At 34.8% G+C, this 22,022-nt stretch overlaps 1 protein-coding gene across 4 annotated transcripts in view; it reads right to left on the minus strand.

The window, feature by feature from the left end:
• Nucleotides 1-2,754: 2,754 nt before the first annotated feature.
• Nucleotides 2,755-22,022, minus strand: part of VAD1 (GRAM domain family protein) — a 44,741-nt gene continuing 25,473 nt past the window's right edge. For all 4 annotated transcript variants that reach the window (XM_010277142.3, XM_088895861.1, XM_019199949.2 and 1 more), the window contains exons 5-18: nucleotides 14,822-14,917; nucleotides 14,504-14,605; nucleotides 14,088-14,188; nucleotides 13,804-13,994; nucleotides 13,132-13,172; nucleotides 12,871-12,958; nucleotides 12,604-12,690; nucleotides 11,046-11,100; nucleotides 9,827-9,893; nucleotides 5,719-5,818; nucleotides 4,114-4,175; nucleotides 3,991-4,033; nucleotides 3,549-3,832; nucleotides 2,755-3,363 (exon numbers count right to left, since the gene is read on the minus strand). In XM_010277142.3, the coding sequence (XP_010275444.1) occupies nucleotides 3,121-3,363; nucleotides 3,549-3,832; nucleotides 3,991-4,033; nucleotides 4,114-4,175; nucleotides 5,719-5,818; nucleotides 9,827-9,893; nucleotides 11,046-11,100; nucleotides 12,604-12,690; nucleotides 12,871-12,958; nucleotides 13,132-13,172; nucleotides 13,804-13,994; nucleotides 14,088-14,188; nucleotides 14,504-14,605; nucleotides 14,822-14,917 (1,560 nt within the window). In that variant the 3' untranslated portion in view covers nucleotides 2,755-3,120. The remainder of the gene's footprint in view (nucleotides 3,364-3,548; nucleotides 3,833-3,990; nucleotides 4,034-4,113; nucleotides 4,176-5,718; nucleotides 5,819-9,826; nucleotides 9,894-11,045; nucleotides 11,101-12,603; nucleotides 12,691-12,870; nucleotides 12,959-13,131; nucleotides 13,173-13,803; nucleotides 13,995-14,087; nucleotides 14,189-14,503; nucleotides 14,606-14,821; nucleotides 14,918-22,022) is intronic.

The raw sequence follows: 22,022 nt of genomic DNA on the forward strand, positions 1-22,022 counted from the left end.
GCAATGATTAGTTCAATATTTTACTCAGCCCAGCTTTCACACATCTCCATTTTCTGTTCTTTTTCTTGGTGATCTTGTGGGTTTCCTGTTCTTTGCTTTATAAAAAGGACTGATCACAGTGTAAGCTTTTGAGGTGTGAGTATTGGGGTTATAAAAAGAGGCATTCAAAGGGTCCCTCTTTCATGATTCCTTCCTCACTTTTGTTTGTTCTTTTGGAGGGTCTTCACTATTCATGTGGTGGCCACCGTCATTACTACCATCTAGTCTTCAGTATCCACAGTATGAAGTAGGAGGTCTACATTTTTTCCCCCTCATAGTGATAAACTCTCCTAGGGCCTAGGGAGTATCCAAATAAGGAACTAAGGCAATTCTGTTTTAATAATTAAGCGAACTCCCATGTTTAGTGGCATTCCAGAAAAGCAAAAACAAAACAGAAACAGAAATCGAAGGAAGGGAAAAAAAGGAAAAAGAAAAAAGATAACATATGAAGTGACAATCCTTCAAAGTACAAACAAGAGTGCTTGGTGATATAACTAGAAAATCTACAGATTCTAGTGTTGCTTTTACTGTTTTGCATAGAGAAATTTCTTTCATGGGTGGGCTCTTTCTCTGTTGATATGTGATCCTCTCCCTCTCATGAAAGACATGGAAAGGATGGCATGGCCCGACCAAATAGGAAATGCTTTAAATAAGTTTTGTTCAATGTCCCATCCCTAACTCATTTACTTGCTTAATAGGGCTGTCACAAATAAATCCAAACCGACCAAACCGACCAACCTGGTCCAATTCAATCCGAGTCAGCCAATTTTTTTTCATTATCATTTGGTTTTGGGTTGCAAAAATAAATAAACCGATAATTCAGTTTGGTTTTGGTTTTCATGTGTGAAAACTGAAATCGAACTAAACCGAACTGAGTTATCTGAAAAAATATATGTTCTGAAAAAAAATATCTGTTAAATATAGATATTTTAGTTTTAAATAATAAATATATATCTGAAAAAATATATATTCTGAATATCAGATATGTATTTCTGAAATATATATTTTCAGAAATTAAAAAATATATATTCAGATATATTTGTATATATATTTTGGTTTTAAATATACATCAACTCAAAATATATTTTGAGTTCATGTGCATTATACAAGCTTGGAGTTGGTTGAAACCCAAACCGATCCAAACCGATTCAAATCGACCAGATTGATTTTACTTAATAGAGGGTCAGTTTCGGTTTAATCTATAGGTAACCCGACCAAACCGAATCGGTTGAAAAAATACTAATAAACCGACCCAACCCGACCTTGCTCAATGATAATTCAAGTTTCAAAATTAAGCCATAAAAGTTCGATAAAGGAAGACATATTTTACACAATGTAATTGCTAAAATGGCAGGAGGGTAACTTGTTTCAGAAAAGTGTAACTTCGGTTCCGGAAGGATGTTGTAACATCAATACCATGTCAAATCTTGGGCATGAACATTAGCCTCCTGTGGTCCTGCCCGGTCCTGCTCCATGGCTCCCATCCCCAATCCCATAAATAGAAAAGGGAAAGAGAAGATGTCATAGCCTACTATCAGTATCAGACACCAAATCAGTAGTGAAAACTTCTCATATGAGGGGCCATTTGTTAAATTGTGACTTAAGTGAAAATGCTTGGTTGAGTGAGATCATCACATCATTCTGATCTTTTTGGTTTGGTGATCTCGTAAGCTGGACCCCATTTATTGGGGAACAATACAAACATGGTTGCTGCAAGAAATCAAAATGGGCGATTAAAAGGCACCGTTTCTACAAATTTCTCCTTCATAAATTCATATATTCAGTTGAGAAAAAAAGGTAAAAAATAGACTAAAGATTCAAATTCACTTTTTGACTTCTTTTTTTAGTGTTTGTTTGGTGGAGACTGGAGAGGGTGTTTGTTGTAACTTGTAAGAAACGTCAATACATAATGGAGAGCTTCTCAGTTCTAATTTCCTCAAGATTTCAGAGTACCTTGGGCACAGGTTTCCATTTTCTGTTTTATGAAATCGATAAAACAGTTTTCCCATGTACTAAATCTAAAGATGTAAAACGGTAAAACCTCCAAAAGTTTTGCTTGATTTGCTAACTCTTTCCCCAAGTTGGGCTGTCCATGTTCGACGTACTCTCCCAATTTTCAGAGAAGCTTCGGCTGTCCATGTTCGACAGCCTGGGCTTGCCACCAGGGCTCTCCCTGCATGACACGTTAGTTCACCCAGCAGCAATGCTATTCAGCACTGATGCCCTTTAGACGGTTAGAAATTTTCTGGTGAATCAGGAATAGGTGGTGTCTTCAATTATCATGAGGGGGAAATCTTAGTGACATTCTCAAGCCCAATAAAGTTTGAAAACTCCATTGGCAGAACTACGGGCTATTATTCTTCAGAGGTTGACAGGAGTTGGCACTGGCAATGACATGGGATTTTCAAAAACTAATCATAGAGGGGGATTCAGAAACCATTTATCTCATAGAAAAGTCTTCAGAGGGTTATGGAGAAGTGGTGGAAGAAAGATCTGATCTTTTCCACCAGTAACTTTGCAACCTAAAAAGATCATGGGGAAAACAAATCAAATAAAGGATGTACCTTCACCAGTAATTTTGAACTTTTCCACCAGTAACTAGCACTGATGTAGCACAAGCCCTCACCTAATACGCCCAAGAAAATTGGTCAAGAGATACAATAGCATCCAGCCAACAGAACTTTCAACATAGTCCTTCAGCCAAAGAAAACAAAATCATTCCAAGGATGGTTGGGATACAATCATATTCACAGGATAAATTGGTCAAGAGATACAATAGCATCCAGCCAATAGAACTTTCAACATAGTCCTTCAGCCAAAGAAAATAAAATCATTCCAAGGATGGTTGGGATACAATCATATTCACAGGATAAATGATAGTTCGGATATGAACTCCAGTGAATGGGTAACCCACGAATACCTAGCTGCGTTCAGATTTCTAACAATTTATGAATAAAATCTTTTAGGAACGATCAATCATTTCTTTTGATTTACATAAAAAAGAAGAAACAAGAAATTAATGCCTTTGGATTTTATATGCAAAGGGTTATATATACAGTTTCAATTCATGAGTGCCGGTGTTTATCTTAGCTTCTTGAGCTGTTCAAGGTCTTTTAGGTGCGCTTTCAACTCAGAATACTCATGCTGCATCTTCCTTATTCGAGCCTCAACCACGATTATCTCATCCCTGAGGAGGTTAACCCGCTTCTCCAACCAAGCTATTTCCTCTACTTTATCTCCATGGTTTCCAATACCAGTAATATAATCCGCTTGAGGAATAACATGGACTTGTGGGGTTCTAGTTAACAGGACGACTATGCTAAGCTGCAAAGTGGAAGGAGAAAAATATGAGTAAATATCAGATAATAAGACAGTGGTTCCTAATATGGCTATTCCTTTAAGATGCAACCAGACTCCTATCAAGTCAATAGTGAGCATTAATTCAATAATCAGCTTAATTACAGTTTACTGACATGCACGATAACAGATAGAACATATAAATTGCATACCTGCATCATCAGAAGTATCAAAACAGAGGTGACAACTAAAATTAGTGGAAGATGGCTTTGACTTTTCAAATAGGAACAAAATGTTGCCAATGGTTTTCTAAATGAAGACACAGTTGATGTTGTGTCACTCAAGATTCCTTGAAATGGATTTCCAGATTGCTTATTTGCATCCATGGAATCAGATGCAATTTGTTGGACCCCTGCATGATTCCTCACATCTTGTAACCCTTCTGAAGGTTCCTGAATGTTAGCATGCCTCTCCAATTGAGCAGCATCAGTTAGAACTGTATTAGTAGCATGGTTTGCATTAAGAAAATAGAAAGAACATGCAAAACATGAGAAGATCAATCTATTTGAAGTAGACATCATTTTCACTAATATATACATCTGCACCACTACACAAAATATATCACTACTACTACACGCCTTTCAACAAACCTACCTTCTTGCTTTGCAAGCTGGTTTTGCTTCAATAATTCATGTGCCTGAAATAAATTCGAAAGTTAGCTGTCAGTAGGATTCTTCAAAACTTGCAGGGTTCAAAAGAAAAGATCAAAAGAGATACATTTTTTATCCAAATTGAATAAGCATCTTGGCACTCATCTATAGTGGACTGCTCAATTTTCCCTGTATCAATGTTTTAGCACTTGTCAGTAAATATCATATCCAAGTTTTACAAACATGCATGTATAATAGATAAGTTTTAATAATGATTCAGATGCACATTTTAAAAGAGGAAATTTGGACAAAGAAAATCAGAATATGATTACAGATGACATACTAAGGACAAAGTAGGGCAAAAAAAATCCTACCAAGAAATTAAAGAAGTCCTTGGAGACTTCAAGAAATGCCATTGGTTAAGCTAAAAGTGCTTGCAATGGTCATTGGAGACTAGCTCACCTTCTCAATGAAATTAGAGATGTCATTTCTCTTATGAATTGCTACATTAGGAAGATTCCAAGGGAATTAAATTCTGTGGTCAATGGATAAATAAATCAGGTGAGAGAAGGGCCTTTTTGTAGTGGTAATACTTTGTCCATGTAAAGTTTGGATGGGATCTTTGTATTTTGGCCTTTTTGCCTTAATTGTACATTATCTCATTTACACTCCTTCCTTTTCCCTTGGTTATTAATGAAAAGTTACTTCCTTAAAAGTGTTCTACCAAGAAAAGATTACAATATATTCTTCTCGAAGTAAATAATGAATTAATTTTCCTTATTTAGCTTACAGAAACAGAAGAAATATATTTTAAGGTTTTTAACATACAAGGAAATACAGTTATTGTTTTGTTCAGACATGCTTGGCAACCCAACTTTCTTCTCCCATACACATCCCTCAATGATTCTGAAGATAAGATCTAGTTTTACCACACCCAACTTTGTAGGAAGGAGATTTAAGATCTTTTATACTTCACTGGAAATGGAAGACCAAATAATTAGCAAGAAAAATTATAAATGCATAACATTCAACAGTCCAAGCTAATATATAATCTGGTTGCAAGGATTAAAAAGCTGATACTATAGGATTTGAAGATATTCTTTTTTTCCTGTCTTTATACTGAAATGAAACTCCAGCATTTTTTTATAAATGATCATAAGCTTTATTAATTATAAAACATTAATGATGTACAAAATTTACACAGCTTTTAGAGAGAATAGAACTCCAGCATCAGTGTAGAGGGTAACAAGGCAGAAAAAACATTCTGTCAATCAAATCAATGTCTCCCTTGGCCCCGGTGCCTAAGTTCTCTCTTCAATAGAACATCTTCGAATCATTCTTGTTACTAAGAAAATATGGGAAAAGAAATAAACAAAACTACAATCATAAGTTTGATACACCTTAACCTTAAGCACGGAGCTTTAAAGAGTAAATGTGAACAGTAGACACAAACTGGATATATGGGCTAATTAAAATAACATTTGTATCTTAAGAGTACTTATTCCAATGACAAAATCTTAACATGACACATGCATATATTTTTATAGTTTCAATCTTAAGAAGGGGCATCACTTAAGTTCATTGTTATTAATTCTAGAGCTAAAACTCATAAACATTTTGTTTCTGAAATATAACAACATGGTTTAGATATGTACATATCAAGAAATATGCCCCAAAAAACAATGCTTCAAAAAATAAATAGAAAGAGAAAAATAAAAAGCAAAAAACATACCTCTCCACATGGTTTTCTTAGAAAAATCTACGTTTATATAGATATGCAAAATGCAATAATCATTCCCTTCATTACCACTGCTCTTAACATCCCAGAGCCCCTGGAATTCAGAGAAGTATATAGTGATATATAGCACTATCATATAAAAAGAAGGTTGCATTCTCTAACAGTAGGCACAGCTTCTACTGATATCATGAAACACTATAAACCTTTCAAACAATATGGCAAAAGAAAACAAACATGCTCTTCAGCTATCCTGCAATTTATGAGGATAAATGTACCACAACCGTGAATAGTTGATTTTCAAATGGAAATAAATTCACTTAAATAATCTCCTTGAAGAGAACTTAATGATAATGAATTTGATCTGTTGTCATACTCCTGTATTACAATGAGGTGTTGATAAAAATTCTATGCTTGAAAGAGAAAACAGTCCTGGAATATTTTCTATATAAAACCCTATGTTGCTCCAAGGACCATTTTGTAATACCTCTATAGTATTACATGATATAATCTGATTTAGATTTAATGCAAGAAGAAAAGGCCAAATACTGTCTACAGAAGACCAGTGGATGTCCTATGTTGGTTCAAGGACCATTTTGTAATACTTCTATAGCATTACACGAGATAATTTGACTTATATTTAATGCAAGAAGAAACGACCAAATATTTAAATAGAAATCATTTCATAGACAAGTTAAGATGCCAAGCAGGTTTTAATATTTAGATGTTTAACATCTCTGTCTTGGTCTAAATTCTTGCTGGAAAGTCTACCTTAGAAATTCTTTCTGGAAAAATTGCAGTTAGATCTGATTTTAGGCTGTGTTTGGAAATTTCTTATCCATAGCCTATCTCCATATGGATAAGGAGGTTTTACATCTTAGGCTGTGTTTGTCTTATGAAAAATTTGTTCATGAACTGGAATTGACAATAGCTGTATATCCCCATTGTGCAGAGCTTTGGTGCACATGGATTCTGACTTTTTGATAATCTATCCATGAAGTTCATACTTTACTTTTATCAAAAAAATGTGTCCTTAAGATGTGGCAAATATCAATTCATCCAGTATTGTATATTATGCTGGAAGTAACTCCTAAAATTCACGTTTCCATACAGTATTCACTATTGACACTGCAGTTGTATATTCCCATGTTACACCTCAGAATCCACCAATTTTCTGGGAGTTGTACGGTCTTCTCTTAACCTACTAGAAAGTTGGGGCTTCAGTCATCCAAATGGCATGAAGATGTGCAATGAGTCAGCAACAGAAGAATGATTTGTTGACCAAGAAAGACATGTGGACATATTGACAGTTGTCACCAAGAAAAGTGCAGGATGCCTTCAATAAAAGACTAACAGACAACCTAATAGAAGGTTATCATCTGATACAAAATTAGAAAAGCATCTTTTATCGTGAACAGATCCAAAAAACTTCTATTGAAACAGTAAAAAAGAAATAGAAAGATTATAACAGAAGTTTACTCTTTATGAATGCAACAGAAGTTTACTCAATATAGCTCCACCTGATTTACCCACTCACCAAAAAATTAGAAGAGAATCGTTCTTGAGATTTGAAATATATGTTAAGATTGGAAGGAGGAAAAGAAAAGCCATGGAAGGCATAATGATGTTGCACCAAAGTACATCAGTATGCAGGCACAGTCACAGACAAGAGTCAAGAGTACAAGGTAAATGGCATTCAAGACACACATGGAGTAAAATACCAAACAAAGCGATGTGGAGGGCACATAGAGAAAGTGTATGCAGGTAAGAAAGGGTTAGACATGTAATTGAATATTACTTTGTTAGCCAATCTTCTATGATTCCAATGACACAAGGATTTTATCAACTTGAACCGAAATGAGTGTCAAATCTTAATCTATTGAATCCTTGTCAAAATAAATGGTAAATAGTAAATCTACCAAAGATGAACAAGATGACTTAATAAGCCTCGAACAAGTTTCATTACCTCAATAGAAAAGGAGAAGAATAATTCAGACTTTCTAGTTTCTTCCCTAACAATAAAAAATATCTTAAGGACCTTCTTACTACTTTAAAGGTGATTTTCCAGTAAGGCTGATAGATGCTAGGAACTTACACTGGTAATTAATTCCCTGTTTCCACATTACTCCTACAGAAAGTTGTACTCAAAAAGAGCTCATAAGTCATAGCTTTAGTTAAGGTGACAGATCCACTAATGAATCGGACAAATGTAAATGCTGCTACAGCTAAAAAGAATGAATCCATGGAACAATGTCTTACACATTATATAGCAAGTTTGTACTAAACTACTAATATGATTCTCAATAGAGATAAGAAGATACAACGCCAATGCAATCATACGATTATTACCACCCCCACAGAAAGAGACCGACTGACCAAGATGTTCAAATTGAATTGATAACTAGGATGGCTAAGAAGTCAGAACAGCCTCTTCTCTATTGAAATCCACAAAGACCAAAAACATGAGGAAGACCTTGAACGGACCAGCATCAGGCAATGGCTATGGAAAGCAAGTTTCTTCAATATTTATTTACAACAAGTCCAAGCCAGTTGAAAAATAACTGGCTCATATTTGAAACCCTAATAAAGGATTTCTAAACCTCGACTATGAGAAAATCACAGTATTCCATGAAAATTATCTATAGCAGCTTCTTTCTTGTTGAAGTGCAAATGATCAAATTTCGCATGACCATACCATACCAGAACCCAAAAAACAACCTCAAGTATTTATAACCAGTAGAATCCTCTAAATACCAAAATAGAGTAGTTGGAATATCTGATAGATTCAAAATATTCATCTGTTATCTACAACAGAGAAAAAAGCAATAGAACACATTTTATTTGGTTTTCTCCAAATACAATTGATATCAAAAAGGGAAAACAAAATAGTGCAGAACATTTCTCATAAAACAAAATTTAATTTGGCAATCACTAAAGATCATAATGAATCTGCATAGCCTATGTTATATTAAACTTTTCGAACATGCATTTTCAACTAAAAGGGCAATCACCCAATACTGGTCCCAACCATCCTGGATCTTGGGAGGGTTGGACTGGATATAGACCTAACCCTTGGAATTGTTTAAAATTTTTCATAAAGCAGCTGCTTTCCAACTCAAACTCACATTCTCACACTTATCAGCCTGAGATTTTACCATTGCAAATCCATGTAATTTTGATTCCTTTTCAGTGTAATTCTGTTAAGCAGATTGTTTGCCATCTAGACAACCAGTATTTTGAGATGTACTGCATTTTTTCAATTTAATGAATTTCCTTTTTATTCTTCAAAAAAAAAAATTGAAAATACGTATTTTATGGCATATGAGGTATAGAAGGAAGATAATGGCATCACAATACAACATCAGCCATCCTAAAATCCTTGGATCAGATCTTGGAAGTTCAAAAGGTGCTACATTGGCTATGAATTATAAGACAAAAGGTTAAAATGAATGGCACATCGTAGGTGAAGAAAAGAAGGTAGGTGATGGCATCATAATACAAATCAACCATCCTAAAATCCTTGGATCAGGTCTTTAAAGTGTGAAAGGTGTTGCACTAACTTTGAATTATAAGACAAAGGGAAATAAAAAAAAATAAAGATGTTTACCATTTTTGAGAAAAAGATGTGACTTTTGATAGACTGAACCAGGGAAAGAAGGGCAAAAATAAATGGAAGTGTATGTATGTGACATATATGTATATAAATACAAGCAGAAACATGCAAATGTATATAATAAGAGAGGCATTGTCAGAATTAATACTTCACGTCTCAAACAATAGAACATGTTGCCACAATTAGATAGATAGCTAGAACTACGTATGTTGCATGGCATATCTCTGCTAATTATACTCTCTATAAAGTGAAGTAAAACCTTCTCTCTATCCCCAAAACACACTGAACCAATCCGACATCATAGATCATAATTTGCAGAAAATATGGAATAGCAGGAAACTATGATTAACATGCTACTTGCACTACTTTTTCTGAGATTTATATCAAGCCATAGAATATATTTTACATTTAAAATGACAGAAGAGATAAATACTAAGGGTATCTGAAAATTTTGACATAGTATTTATTGCATCAATTGGTATTGTCCGATACCTGAACACGGAAATAATCCCCATAAGGTACATCATTGATTTCTTGTGATGTCTCAACAACCAAATGTCTGGCAGAAATAAAGGTTAGTGTATCAACAAAGTAACCATTATCGATGCAGCAATCTCATAGGAAATTTTGAAGTTCTATGTAAAAATCAACCAACCAAATGATGGTGCAATACTTTGATATATTAAAGTTCTACATAATTAAGAGATATTGAAGGATGACAAAAACAAGGGAAAAGAAGCTCCTAGCTGATCCAATAGAAAAATTTTGATCAAGCCGGTCATCAAATCCAAGCTTAATGCTAAGACCAGACACAGCATTAATTCATATACCATTCACACACAACTTATGGTTCTTTTGTTGCTAATGTTTCTGTTGATGGATATTAATAATGGAATGAATCTAAAACATTAAATACATCTTTCTTGTATTATTGAAAATTAAATATTTTTTCTTGAAAGGTGAAATTAGATTTTACACTATGAAGCAGCAATTTACAAAACCATCATTCCCAATCACCCAACCCCAATCATTATCAGAGCCCCACTAGTAATCTTTTGTGTGCTTCCAATTAATCATTTTTTCTGCTTAGATTCTCCTTTGAATATCCTGCTATTTCTTTCTTGCCAAATCCCCTAGTATACGAAAGGAACCAACACCCATTGGATTCCAAATTGTCCCACAAAATGCACCCAGATGCTATAAGATATTTTGCAACAAATTAACAGATCCACACCTGACACCCACACCAGAAGGTCCATGTCATTTGAGTTATAAATTAGCTCAAGTTTATAGCTTGTATTTTCTGATTACTAGATTCATGTCTTATTAGTTGGATTTTATAAAATTGGGTAGCTTACCTTCAGTTTTAGTCATAGCACTTTTTTTTCCTGATAAGTTTAGTGGTAGGGCTTATAAATGTGTAAAACAGAAAGTCTAAAGGAACAAGTTGACTTATAGTTTAATAACTTTTCCACAACGGAAAATCATCAAAGTGAAAAAAAAAGAGAAAGAAATCAAAAGCAATCGACTGTAAGGCATGATAAGTATAAGATGTATAAGATGATCTCTTTATATAACATGAATAAATATGAAAAAGAAAGAAAAAAAAATTCGATAACAAAAATAAAGGAAAAAAATAATAAAAAGGAGAAGGTGTCCACAAAATGTAATATCAAAGTCTTAAAATAAGGCATGGAGACAGATTACAAACCTGTCTTTATAAACTCGAAATTTTTGGTTCTCCTGGCAGTGACCATATCGTGCACCTTGAATCCAACTCAGAGAAATTAACAATATCAGTGAAACTTAAAATAGGGTAATGTCTACAGCATAGTTGTCAAAACGTTGCCTAGGTCAGATGAGGTGTTCTGGTGGGATTGCCAAGTATAAGAGCATAGACATGTGAACTGGCACAGATCCAGTTTAATCCATATTGAGTTGAAACTGAGTCAGCCCAGCCCAATGACCAACCCAGGTTATCAAGAAGTAATTCAGAACAAATTATAGGAGTACTGTAAGAATAAACTAATGGCTGACATACTGGCCACCTTGGTTGACATGGCATAAAAGATTCCAGAAACTTTTCCACTTAAGAAAAGAGGAAAATATAAATAACAGTAATTCTCAAATGTAAGGGTGGGATCCAAGATCTCTCTCCCACATTTGGACACAAGCCCTCATTCTCTCTCTTTCCTCTCAGATCACTGATCCTTCACTGGGGAAACTATGATGGCCTAATCCCTCTCCAGAGGGTACATGGCGCAGCCCCTCTGAGGGTCCAGCCACTTCTTTTCCTTCCCAACCAAATTTGATCATTTTGCCTTCAGACTGACCTTCAGAGAACATCGACTGTCACCACTCCATGTTGAAACACCAAGTGTGGCAAACTGGGTTGACAAGACACTTTACAATTACTGTAGATGAAGTGTTCATAAGAAATGGTACATATGGATTGACCAGACCCATAAAAGTCATATGGGTTAAGAAAATAGATCGAGCAGATTGCCTTACAACCACTGATGAAGTGTACATAACCAGAGATTCACAACTTCATTGATTGATCTAGCCACTTCTCATTCTTCTCCTTCCACTTCTCAAAACCTTCTATGAGCAAAAGCAGACCTTAGATATTTTTATTTTTTTGAGAAAGTACTGTATTGTATTAAAGAAACAAAAAACAAGGGCTCTTGCTGCTTGGTTTTTGCATTATTCCTCTCATAAATATGTATATGTTTTGTGCACACATGCACATGTATTTTTATTCCATAATTTTTTTGCCCTCTCCTAAACAGGGGTTCCACCTGCCCTATTGTTTTCCATCGTTCCCTCCCTCTAATTATGTGCATTTCACATTTTTAGTTTTAGATATTTTATTTGCTTAAAGATAATTTATAATTGTTCGCCCACCCGAAATTTAATGTTTAATTGTTCGAAATAATGAGTTGTTGCCCTGTATTATGCTTATACTTTTAATTTCTGTTTATTTTTCCAGTTACTTAACATGTTTATTATATAATTTTTTAAATTATATTTCTAATATCTGATAAACTTATGTTCTTTGTGACCTTTTCCATTACTTTAGATGGAAGACATGTACATATTTAATTGGACCTGGTTTGTCATAAGTTGATGTCTAAACACCTAGGCAACAAAGCATTTGGCAACTGCCTAGCCTCACCATGCTGCCTTGACACTGATGGTCTAGAAAAAAAAAAAGAAAATCCAGTCGTGAAACTGCACATCGTGGAAAATAAGAAAGGCTGCCATACCGAAATACAGTTTGATTGGATGCTGAAATGACACATCACGGGAACATCCAAATTGTTCATGTTCATACCACGAAGTACACTGAAAATCTGAAAGATGTAATAATTATACATGTAGGTAAACAAATGTACAGTGTTCTAGGAAAATAAAAAGAAAATATACAATTGTTTAGTCGTCATGGAAACAGTTTGTAACAAGAACCCACTAATTAAACAAAATGGACAATCAATATAAAGTATGAAAAGTTTATGGAGTTAGAAATGTTATACCTTTGTCTCCACATCTTGTATGAAATGATTCAATGAAATTAACAGCATCATCTGAGAAAAAGAGATTGAAAAACTCCTCCACCTGAATCTGTGGCCCATGCATTCAAATTTTCAATAAGAAAATAACTCAGTAAACAAAAGATAATAAATAGCTTTTTTCAGTATGACAATGTTAAGTAGAGGATATATCAACAATTCACTGAACCTTGCAGGACTTTTCAATGAAAACTACATCCAGATTAATAAAGAAGATTACATTACCGGAAATTTTGACTCTGCAACCAATGTATAACACTCAGGTACTGCAGAAGAACAATGGACATTTTAGAAAATGACATGAAAAAGTCATATGGCGCTAAAAAATTGAATACATTAAAAACAAAATTTTCAGTTCAGAAAGATCCCTCAAGGTTTCTGTCAATTATAAAAACTCCCATGAGAAAGGTGTGTTTTATGACAATATTTGTGTCTGCATGTTAATATGCATATTGCACTCAACTCCAAATATAGATTAAAGGTTAGAAAAAAGGGCACATAAGTAGTCTGGATTTTGTTGCACCTCTGAACACTAAATAGAATATCTTACCATAGACACAGAGTATTGTTTCAGTGCACCTTAAGCAAACACTTTATGTATCAAGTATGCACACAAGTATCAATGCACCTTAAATAAACACTTTATGGACAGGTTAAAATATGTGCAATCATCAGGGGTGTGTGGCATGTGCCCTCTTAATAAAAAACGGGATGTTTCAAAACCACAAACGCTATTTCATACAAATGCTACATTGTTGGTCAACCCAGGTCAACCTTCCAACTGAATTGATCTGATCCTACTCCTTGATGGTCCAACCCCCAGTCTGTCTTTCTGAATACTAGTTCACTCTTGATAAAACATATAGCGCTGGTTCTAGAAGAAGTAGGTCAACTAACTCTTAGGGGCATTAACATCCTCAAGCTTCCAAGTCAAAGACTTTCTAGAGGAGAAACTGTCAGCATTTGTAACTGGTTTGACATCTACTTCCACATTCTCCTGTGCCTCTGAATGTCTTGTTGATGTACTTGGATCATCTTCACCACTAGACAGATGGTTACATTCTTCTGGAACCTGAAAATCTTCATTCCTGACTCAAATACATGCAACCAAGACCACAGTGAATTCCAACTTAATAAAATAACATATAACTTGAGCTTGTGTAAGGTACTCGAGAATATACCTGTCCATAGGATTTAGGTAATTAGTTGGTTGCTCAAAGCTCTTGAAGTTTTCAAATATAACAAGAGCATTGTCTTGGTTTCTAGATTCAGATTTCGACTCCTGACGTAAAAATGACTCATTAGAAATGACAATGAGACAAGTAATGCATCTTATTTCAACTACCATTTTCTTTCTACATAAGAATATATTTCCTTGGCCTCTAAAGTCAAATTGAAAGTTTGGAATTCCACAAATAAGAAAAACCTATTGAAACTATAGTGATAGTTAAACAAGGAGCACAACTCATTCCAACAGATGAGTAACACTAAGACAACTTAGTTATTCAGTTACACATCTATTGGTGATACTCCTACTTGAGATGTAGTAGTAGTAATAGTAATAGTAATAGTAATAGTAATAATAATGATGATATACCTGACAATCTATTTGGGCTTTAAAACGATCATTGTATTGAGCCCACCCATCAACAATGAGACAGTAAGCTTCATCACGTGACAGAAAAGATGCAAAGAAGTGCTGTGAAATTAACAAGTAAAAATATGAGATGGCAGCCAGTGCCAATAGATTGAAAGCAGAACAGAAGATAACAAATTCACTAAATAAATATGAAACCATGTAGGTGAAGGAAAAGGATTGTAATTGGTAGGCCAAATTCACCCAGAAGCTTTCCTAGAAAACTATTAAAAGAAATTATGTACATGAACAAAAGAAGATATCCTCATACCAGCTTACCTTTTTCCCCCCAGCTAGAATTTCTATGGCATTAGGGAAAATTGCTGCTGTCTTTGCTTTTCTTACACACGTGACCTCATGGAAAGGGATTATTTTCTGCAGATCACATCACATTACAATGTTTCCATTTGAATAATCCATGTCCATCTTTATATTACTTTTTTATTTGTTCAAGAAACACAATAAATAACAGAAAATAATCAATATTTTTTATGCAATAACCACCACCAAGGTTAAAAGAATAGCTATACTAAAATAAGTAAAGTTAACAGAGACCAAAAAGGTATGTGGACCTATCAAGGATATATATGAGGGGGCAATAACCAATGTTAGAACACCTGTGGTAGAGACATCAGATTTTACAATTACAATGGGTCTTCACCAAGGCTTAGTGCTTAGTCCTTATTTATTTGCACTAATAATAGATGAATTAACTAAACATATTCAGGAGGAAATTTATGTGCTTGTTGTATGATGATGACATTGTATTAATTGATGAAACTAATGAAAACTTAAATGCAAAATTAAGTTTATGGACAAGTACCCTTGAATCAAGAAGTTTTCAAATAAATAGGACCTAAACAGAATATGTTCCATCATCCATGTAAATTTAATAACAATAATAATAACAACAGAAACAACAAAAACAAAAATAATAGGAGTGTAAATCAAGGTACAGTTGGGATTCAAGACCAAGAGATAACAGATTCGAGACTAAGAGCACTGCTAAGGATGTCAATTCTTACCTTCTGAATAATGGTATTCTACATCAAGGTTCATGCCCTAAAACACCACAACAAAATGGTGTTTCTGAGAGAAAAAACACATCTGTTGGAAGTGGCTCATGGTTTACTTCTCTAAATGAGTGTTTCAAAGCACTTTTGAGCTGATGCTAGTCTATTGCTGCATACTTGATCAATCGCATCCCATCATGTCTGTTACAGTCTCGGGACCCATGTCAGTTGCTTTTCCCTTCATCCCCATTGTTTTCCATTCCTCTTCGGGTGTTCAGCTGCCAATGATTTGTTCAGAATTTGTCTCCTGCATCTAGTAAGTTGGACTCCCATGCCATTCCTTGCATCTTTCTTGGTTACCCTACTACTCACAAGGGGTACAAGTGTTTCAATCCTATGCCTCATAAAGTCTTTATCTCTATGGATGTAACATTCTTTGAGTTCTGTCCTTTTTTCCCTGTCTCACCTCAGGGGAAGAGTAGTGGTGAGGTGAGGCATATCCTTTCCTTCTCCACAACTCCAACCATCTCAGCAACAGTCTTCGTTGCCTTTGTCGTTTCTGCCACCTTATCGTACTTTTTCTTGTTATATCTGGCAGTGTTACAAGGGTCCATTAGATCAGCCACTAAATATATGTGTGGAACCATCTGTTGTGCAGCCATTGCTGTCAAACTCTCATGAGGCAAATCCTTAACATCAATTCATCCTTCAGGTACCCTTGAACCTACTTCTTGTGATATTGATCTTCCTATTGCTCTTTGTAAGGATGTGAGGACTTACACCAAGCACCCTATTGTCCGCTTTACTTCCAGTACTTCTTTGTCTCCTAGTTATAGTGATTTTATCTCTGCTATTTGTAGTGTTTCTATTCCAAAATGTGTTGCAGAGCAAGGATTAAAGTATCCATATCAGGTATCATATCGGACAACTTGGATACGAATACGGATACACTTGGGAAATGCATGGATACGAAAAAAAAAAATGGAAACGCTTGGATACACTAAGAAAATGCACACAAATTCCATAAATATATTAATAGCATTAAGTTTAATGTCAAAACAACTATAAATAATATATAAATACATAGGAATTGTATAATTAAATGATATATATAATATGAAAAAATATTATAATTAATATAACAGGACATGTGGATATTATACAATTTCATTAATAGTGCATCAATCAAGAGTCCAATGCAAATATTATATAGATTTTTACTAATTAATACATGCAAAAATCCAATATTATTTTATTATCTATTAAAGTGTAAGGCATAAAGCATATGCAACTATTATATTTGAATTATTATATCAGTTTTTCTATTTTACAATTTTTATTTTTAACATTAGCAAAAAATTCAACTAAAAAATTAATTCTTAAATGTTTGATAAATAATATTTATATTTCTGTAAACAATAAATATGTTATTATAAAATGTAAATTAAAATATCAATTAATAATTTATAAAAATATATAATCTTAACTTAAAATATACCAAATCTATTAAAATTTTGAAAATGCATATCATATGAAAATTCATAAATTTGAATTACTAAAATAATTATTCCATTATTAATATTTTATTTTTATAAAATTTTGAAGTTAAGAATTATTTTTATATAATATGTAGATTAATGGATTTGATAGATTCAATTTATATTATATTTTTAAATACTTTGCAAACAATACTTTTGCTTTTGTAAATAATAAATACATTGTTATTTAATGAAAATTAAAATATTAATTAATAATTTATAAAAATTTAAGATATATACGATATGCAAATTTATAATATTTAAGTATAAAAAAATTATTTATTCCATTGATTTTCGAAATTTTATTTGTATAAATAAAATAATTATTCTATTATGAATATTTTATTTGTATAAATTTTTGAAATTAAAATCCATTATATATATGTGGATTTTATAAATTATTTATTCCATTAATTTATAAAATACTAATTTTGAATATTGTTCTTTTTAATTCATAGTTGAAGTTTTCGAAAATAAATGTATGTTGTTTTTTATTTGCATGTAAACATTAAGTTTAATAAAAGTTATTTTATTGCACACATTAACATGAAATAACAAATGGCTTTGTGGTTAATTTACATGCGCGCCTGGGCAATGGGCATTCACCAACTTGGGTTCGAGTCACGCTCATTTTTTTTATTGTGAGACATCAGTCAATACGCTTCTGTATCGGCGCGTATCGGCCGATACTATGCGATATGCACCAATATACACGACTGGCAGGATACACCTGTAGTCGTAGTGTATCCCGTATCGATATTTTAATCCTTGTTTCAGAGGCATTGGATCTACTTTAATGGAAAAGGGCTATGTGAAGAAATTAATGCCCTTCATAAAAATCGCACACGGGACCTTGTTGATCTTCCAAAAGGAAAGAAAGCAATGGATTGTAAGTGGGTATTTATAGTAAAGCATCAAGCTGATGGTTCTATTGAAAGGTATAAGGCAAGACTGGTGGTAAAGGGGTTATCTCAAACACATTGTGTGGATTATAATGAGACTTTTGCTCCTATTGTGAAGATGAATTCTATTTGTGTCTTGTTATCTCTGACAATCAACTTCTCATGGCCTCTTCATCAGCTAGATGTGAAGAATGACTTTCTGAATGGTGACCTCGATGAAGAAGTGTATATGTCTCAGCCTCCTGGATTTCAAGTATAGGGTGACAAGGATAAGGTTTGCCGCTTGAGGAAGTCTCTATATGGTTTGAAGCAATCTCCGAGGGCATGGTTTGAGAGGTTCAGTAGTGTTATTCAACAAGTTGGTTTTGTGTAGTGTAAGGTTGATTACACTTTGTTTATAAAGAGAAAAGGTGAGTTGGTTTCCATTTTGATTGTGTATTTGGATGATATTGTGATAATAGGAAGTTGAAAGGAAGAAATTCAAGAATTGAAGGTATTCCTTGCCTCACAGTTTGAAGTAAAGGATCTTGGTCCTCTGAAATACTTCCTTGGCATTAAAGTTGCTCGGTCTGACAAAGGAATTTTATTTCCCAAAGGAAGTATATCCTTGACCTACTGAAGATACTGGAAGTCGGGATGTAAACCAGCTGAGACCCCTGTGAATCCAAGTAATAAACTTTTCATCAATATCAGAGACTTATTGGGAGACTTCTATATCTTTCCATGACTAGACCTGATGTTACATTTGTTGAGTGTTTTAGTTTATGTACTCAGTACTCACCTAGACCTTCCAAATTTAAGTCTGCTGAGAGAGTTCTATCCTACTTAAAAAGACACCATGGTAGGGGTCTTCTCTTCACTAAACAAGGTCATACCAAGGTGGAAGGTTATACTGATGCTGATTGGGCTGGTTCTGTTGATGATAGACAGTCCACCACTGGTTATTGCACCTTTGTAAGAGGAAATTTGGTCTCTTGGAGGAGTAAAAAACAGTTTGTGGTTGCAAAGCCAAGTGCAGAAGCGGAGTATAGGGTCATGTCTCAAGGAGTTGCTGAACTATTATGGTTGAAAAATCTGCTCACTGAGCTAGGTGTATGGGATTCAAATCCTATGTCATTGTACTGCGACAACAAGGCTGCAATAAGCGTAGCTCACAATCCAGTTCTACATGAGAGAACTAAACACATTGAGATTGACAAGCACTCGGTGAAATTTGTATACTATTTGTTGAGTCTAGGAAACAAGTGGCTGATGTGTTTACAAAGGGTTTGACTTCCCTGTGCCATGATGAGCTATGTAACAACTAACAAGTTGGGTATGTATGATATCTACAACCCAACTTGAGGGGGAGTGTTGTAAGGTGTTTTTTGTTGTGTTTTAGGTGAAGGGGTCTTTCTGTAATTTTCTATTCTCAGTGACCTCTCTGTAATTTTTTTATATTTATTACTATAAAAGGGATCAGAGGGGTCCTCTCTCTGTACGAACAAGATTCAAACCCTTGCACACGCTGCTGTCTTCTTCTCTTCTCTTCTCTTCTATTACATTTCTTCTATTCTCACATGAGGTATCTGTGACAGATTACAATTTCATTAGAACAAAAAACTACAACGGGAAAGTATAAAGAAAATTAGACCACTATTCTATTTGAGGATACAAAAAGATTTTCAAATTCCAAGAAAGAACAAATGGCAGATCCTTCTAAATCTAACTTTGCCGATGCCCAAGAAAACAGCTTCCTCACAGTTTTATGCCAAACTTCTTCCTCCTGACATCCTTTGCTTTGGAAAAGCCTTGAGTTGCTTTCCTGCCATACTAACCAAAAAACTGCCCCAGGGACCATTTTCCAGATGGCTTTACCTTTTCTGCTCAGACCTTGGATCGACCATCCTACCACAAAGCCTTCAACCGAAGCTGGACAGCACCACTTAAGAGCAAAAACACTAAACACTCTCGCCCAAATGTTATGGGTGAAGCAGAAATGAAGTAACAGATGTTCACATGATCTACTCTGTTACAAAGCACACACTCTGGTGTGTCAACCACCATTCCCCTCCTAATCAGGTTTCTTTTGTGAGGATCCTGTTCAGGTAGGCTGACCAGACAAAAAAAAAAAAAAGCTACTTTTGAGGGGATAAGTGCACCAGATTATGTTCAAGGGAAAATCCTATTCTTCCTTTCAAATCAGCTTATTGTAAAATGATTTAATCATAAACTGACCCTTACTATCCTCTGGCCACACCCTCCCATCTTCTGAATTCCAGTCAATTTGCATGCTATACAGCTTCTGAAGTAGTCTTCCAAATGGTTCAATCTCCTAATCATTCAGATCTCTTCTGAACTGAAGGTTCCAAATGTGTTCCCCATTTTAGAACTGCACATAGTCAGCCACTTTCACCTCCTTATCAACTGCAACAGAAAAGAGTTCTGGGGATTCATTCTTTAAAGAATCCATTCCACCCAGCAATCCTTCCAAAATCTGACCTTAGTACCCCTCCCCACTTCAAACTTAACTTCTTTGCTGAAATGACTGGAGCTCTCTTATTTATTTATTTATTGATAAGTCTGACTGGAGCTCTTTTAAATTCAGGTTTTTTATATTTTTATGTACTAGTTTTTATTTATTTTTTGAATTTTTTAAATTTCATGCCTTGCTTCATCTAGGAGCATGCTCACCTTGAGCCTTGGGATCTAGAAGACCTTTGTGCTTTTCTTGTGCCTCTCATTTTCAGAACACAGGCATAATCCTTTTGCATATGCACGCCCCAGATGTGTCCAATCCAACCAAAAATTACATGTTCCATATTCATCTTCAGTTACCTTCTCCCAGGTAGCACTTTCTTCATTATCAAACCACTACAATCATTTCCTTAGAAGTGCTTCACAGGTCTCATGTTTATGAAACTAATGCAACAAAAGATCCTCTGAACAGCCACTTTAATTCTTCTTTTCAGTTTCTTTCCTTGCTTCCATGTTTGCATCAGAATCCCAACCTAATCACCTTAGGATTATATTCACTTTCATTTAGTAGAAATCACTGATTGTAGATTTAGTTGAATTTCTTGTGAAAGGAAAAGGGGAGGAAGATAAAGATTTCAGTAGTAGAGAAGAAAAGAGAGGGAGAAAAGAGTAGGAAGTCAACCAGGATTCTTGAATTAACCCTAGCCACCAACCCCTCATTATATTTATACTTAACTTAAAGGATGAGATATTACAAAGATGCCCTTAGTAGGGCGGCTACTAATGTAGCTGAACAGTCACAACTTAAAAACATAAACTAATGGGCCTAAGGCACAACAACTTCCTAACAAAATAGCTTAAAATAAGAATAAAAAACAACTAGGCCCAACTCAACACTCCCCCTCAAGTTGGGAGTAAATGTTACACATTCCCAACTTGCGTAGATCATGCTCCAGCTTATTCTTTGCAACACCTTTTGTGAGAACATCCGCGAGCTGCAGATCAGAAGCAATGTATGGAAGACAAATTTCTCCAAAAGTTACTCTTTCTCTGATAAAATGTCTATCTACTTCAATGTGCTTAGTTCGATCATGCCGAACTGGGTTATGGGCAATGTTAATTGCTGCCTGGTTATCACAGTATAACATCATAGGTTCTTCTGCTTGTACACCAATTTCTTCTAATAGGGAACGGATCCAGAGAAGTTCTAAAACTCCATGTGCCATGGCCCTGTATTCAGCTTCAGCACTTGATCTTGCAACCACTGTTTGTTTCTTACTCTTCCACAAGACAAGGTTACCCCCAACAAGGGTGCACACTCCTGAAGTTGATCTCCTGCCATCAAGGCATTCTGCCCAATCTGCATCAGTATAAGCCTCTAGTTTCAATGGTCCATGATCAGTAAACAATATGCCTTTGCACGGGTGTCCCTTTAGATAAGCAAGAATCCTGTCAACTGCCTCCCAATGTTGGACTCGTGGAACATGCATGTATTGACTTACCACACTTACTGCATAGGAAATGTCTGGTCTTGTCATACACAAGTATAGCAGCCGACCCACAAGTCTCT

Source organism: Nelumbo nucifera, chromosome 1 (genome assembly GCF_055504915.1).
Source record: "Nelumbo nucifera cultivar China Antique chromosome 1, China Antique-T2T, whole genome shotgun sequence".
In the NCBI taxonomy this organism is placed as follows: Eukaryota; Viridiplantae; Streptophyta; class Magnoliopsida; order Proteales; family Nelumbonaceae; genus Nelumbo; species Nelumbo nucifera.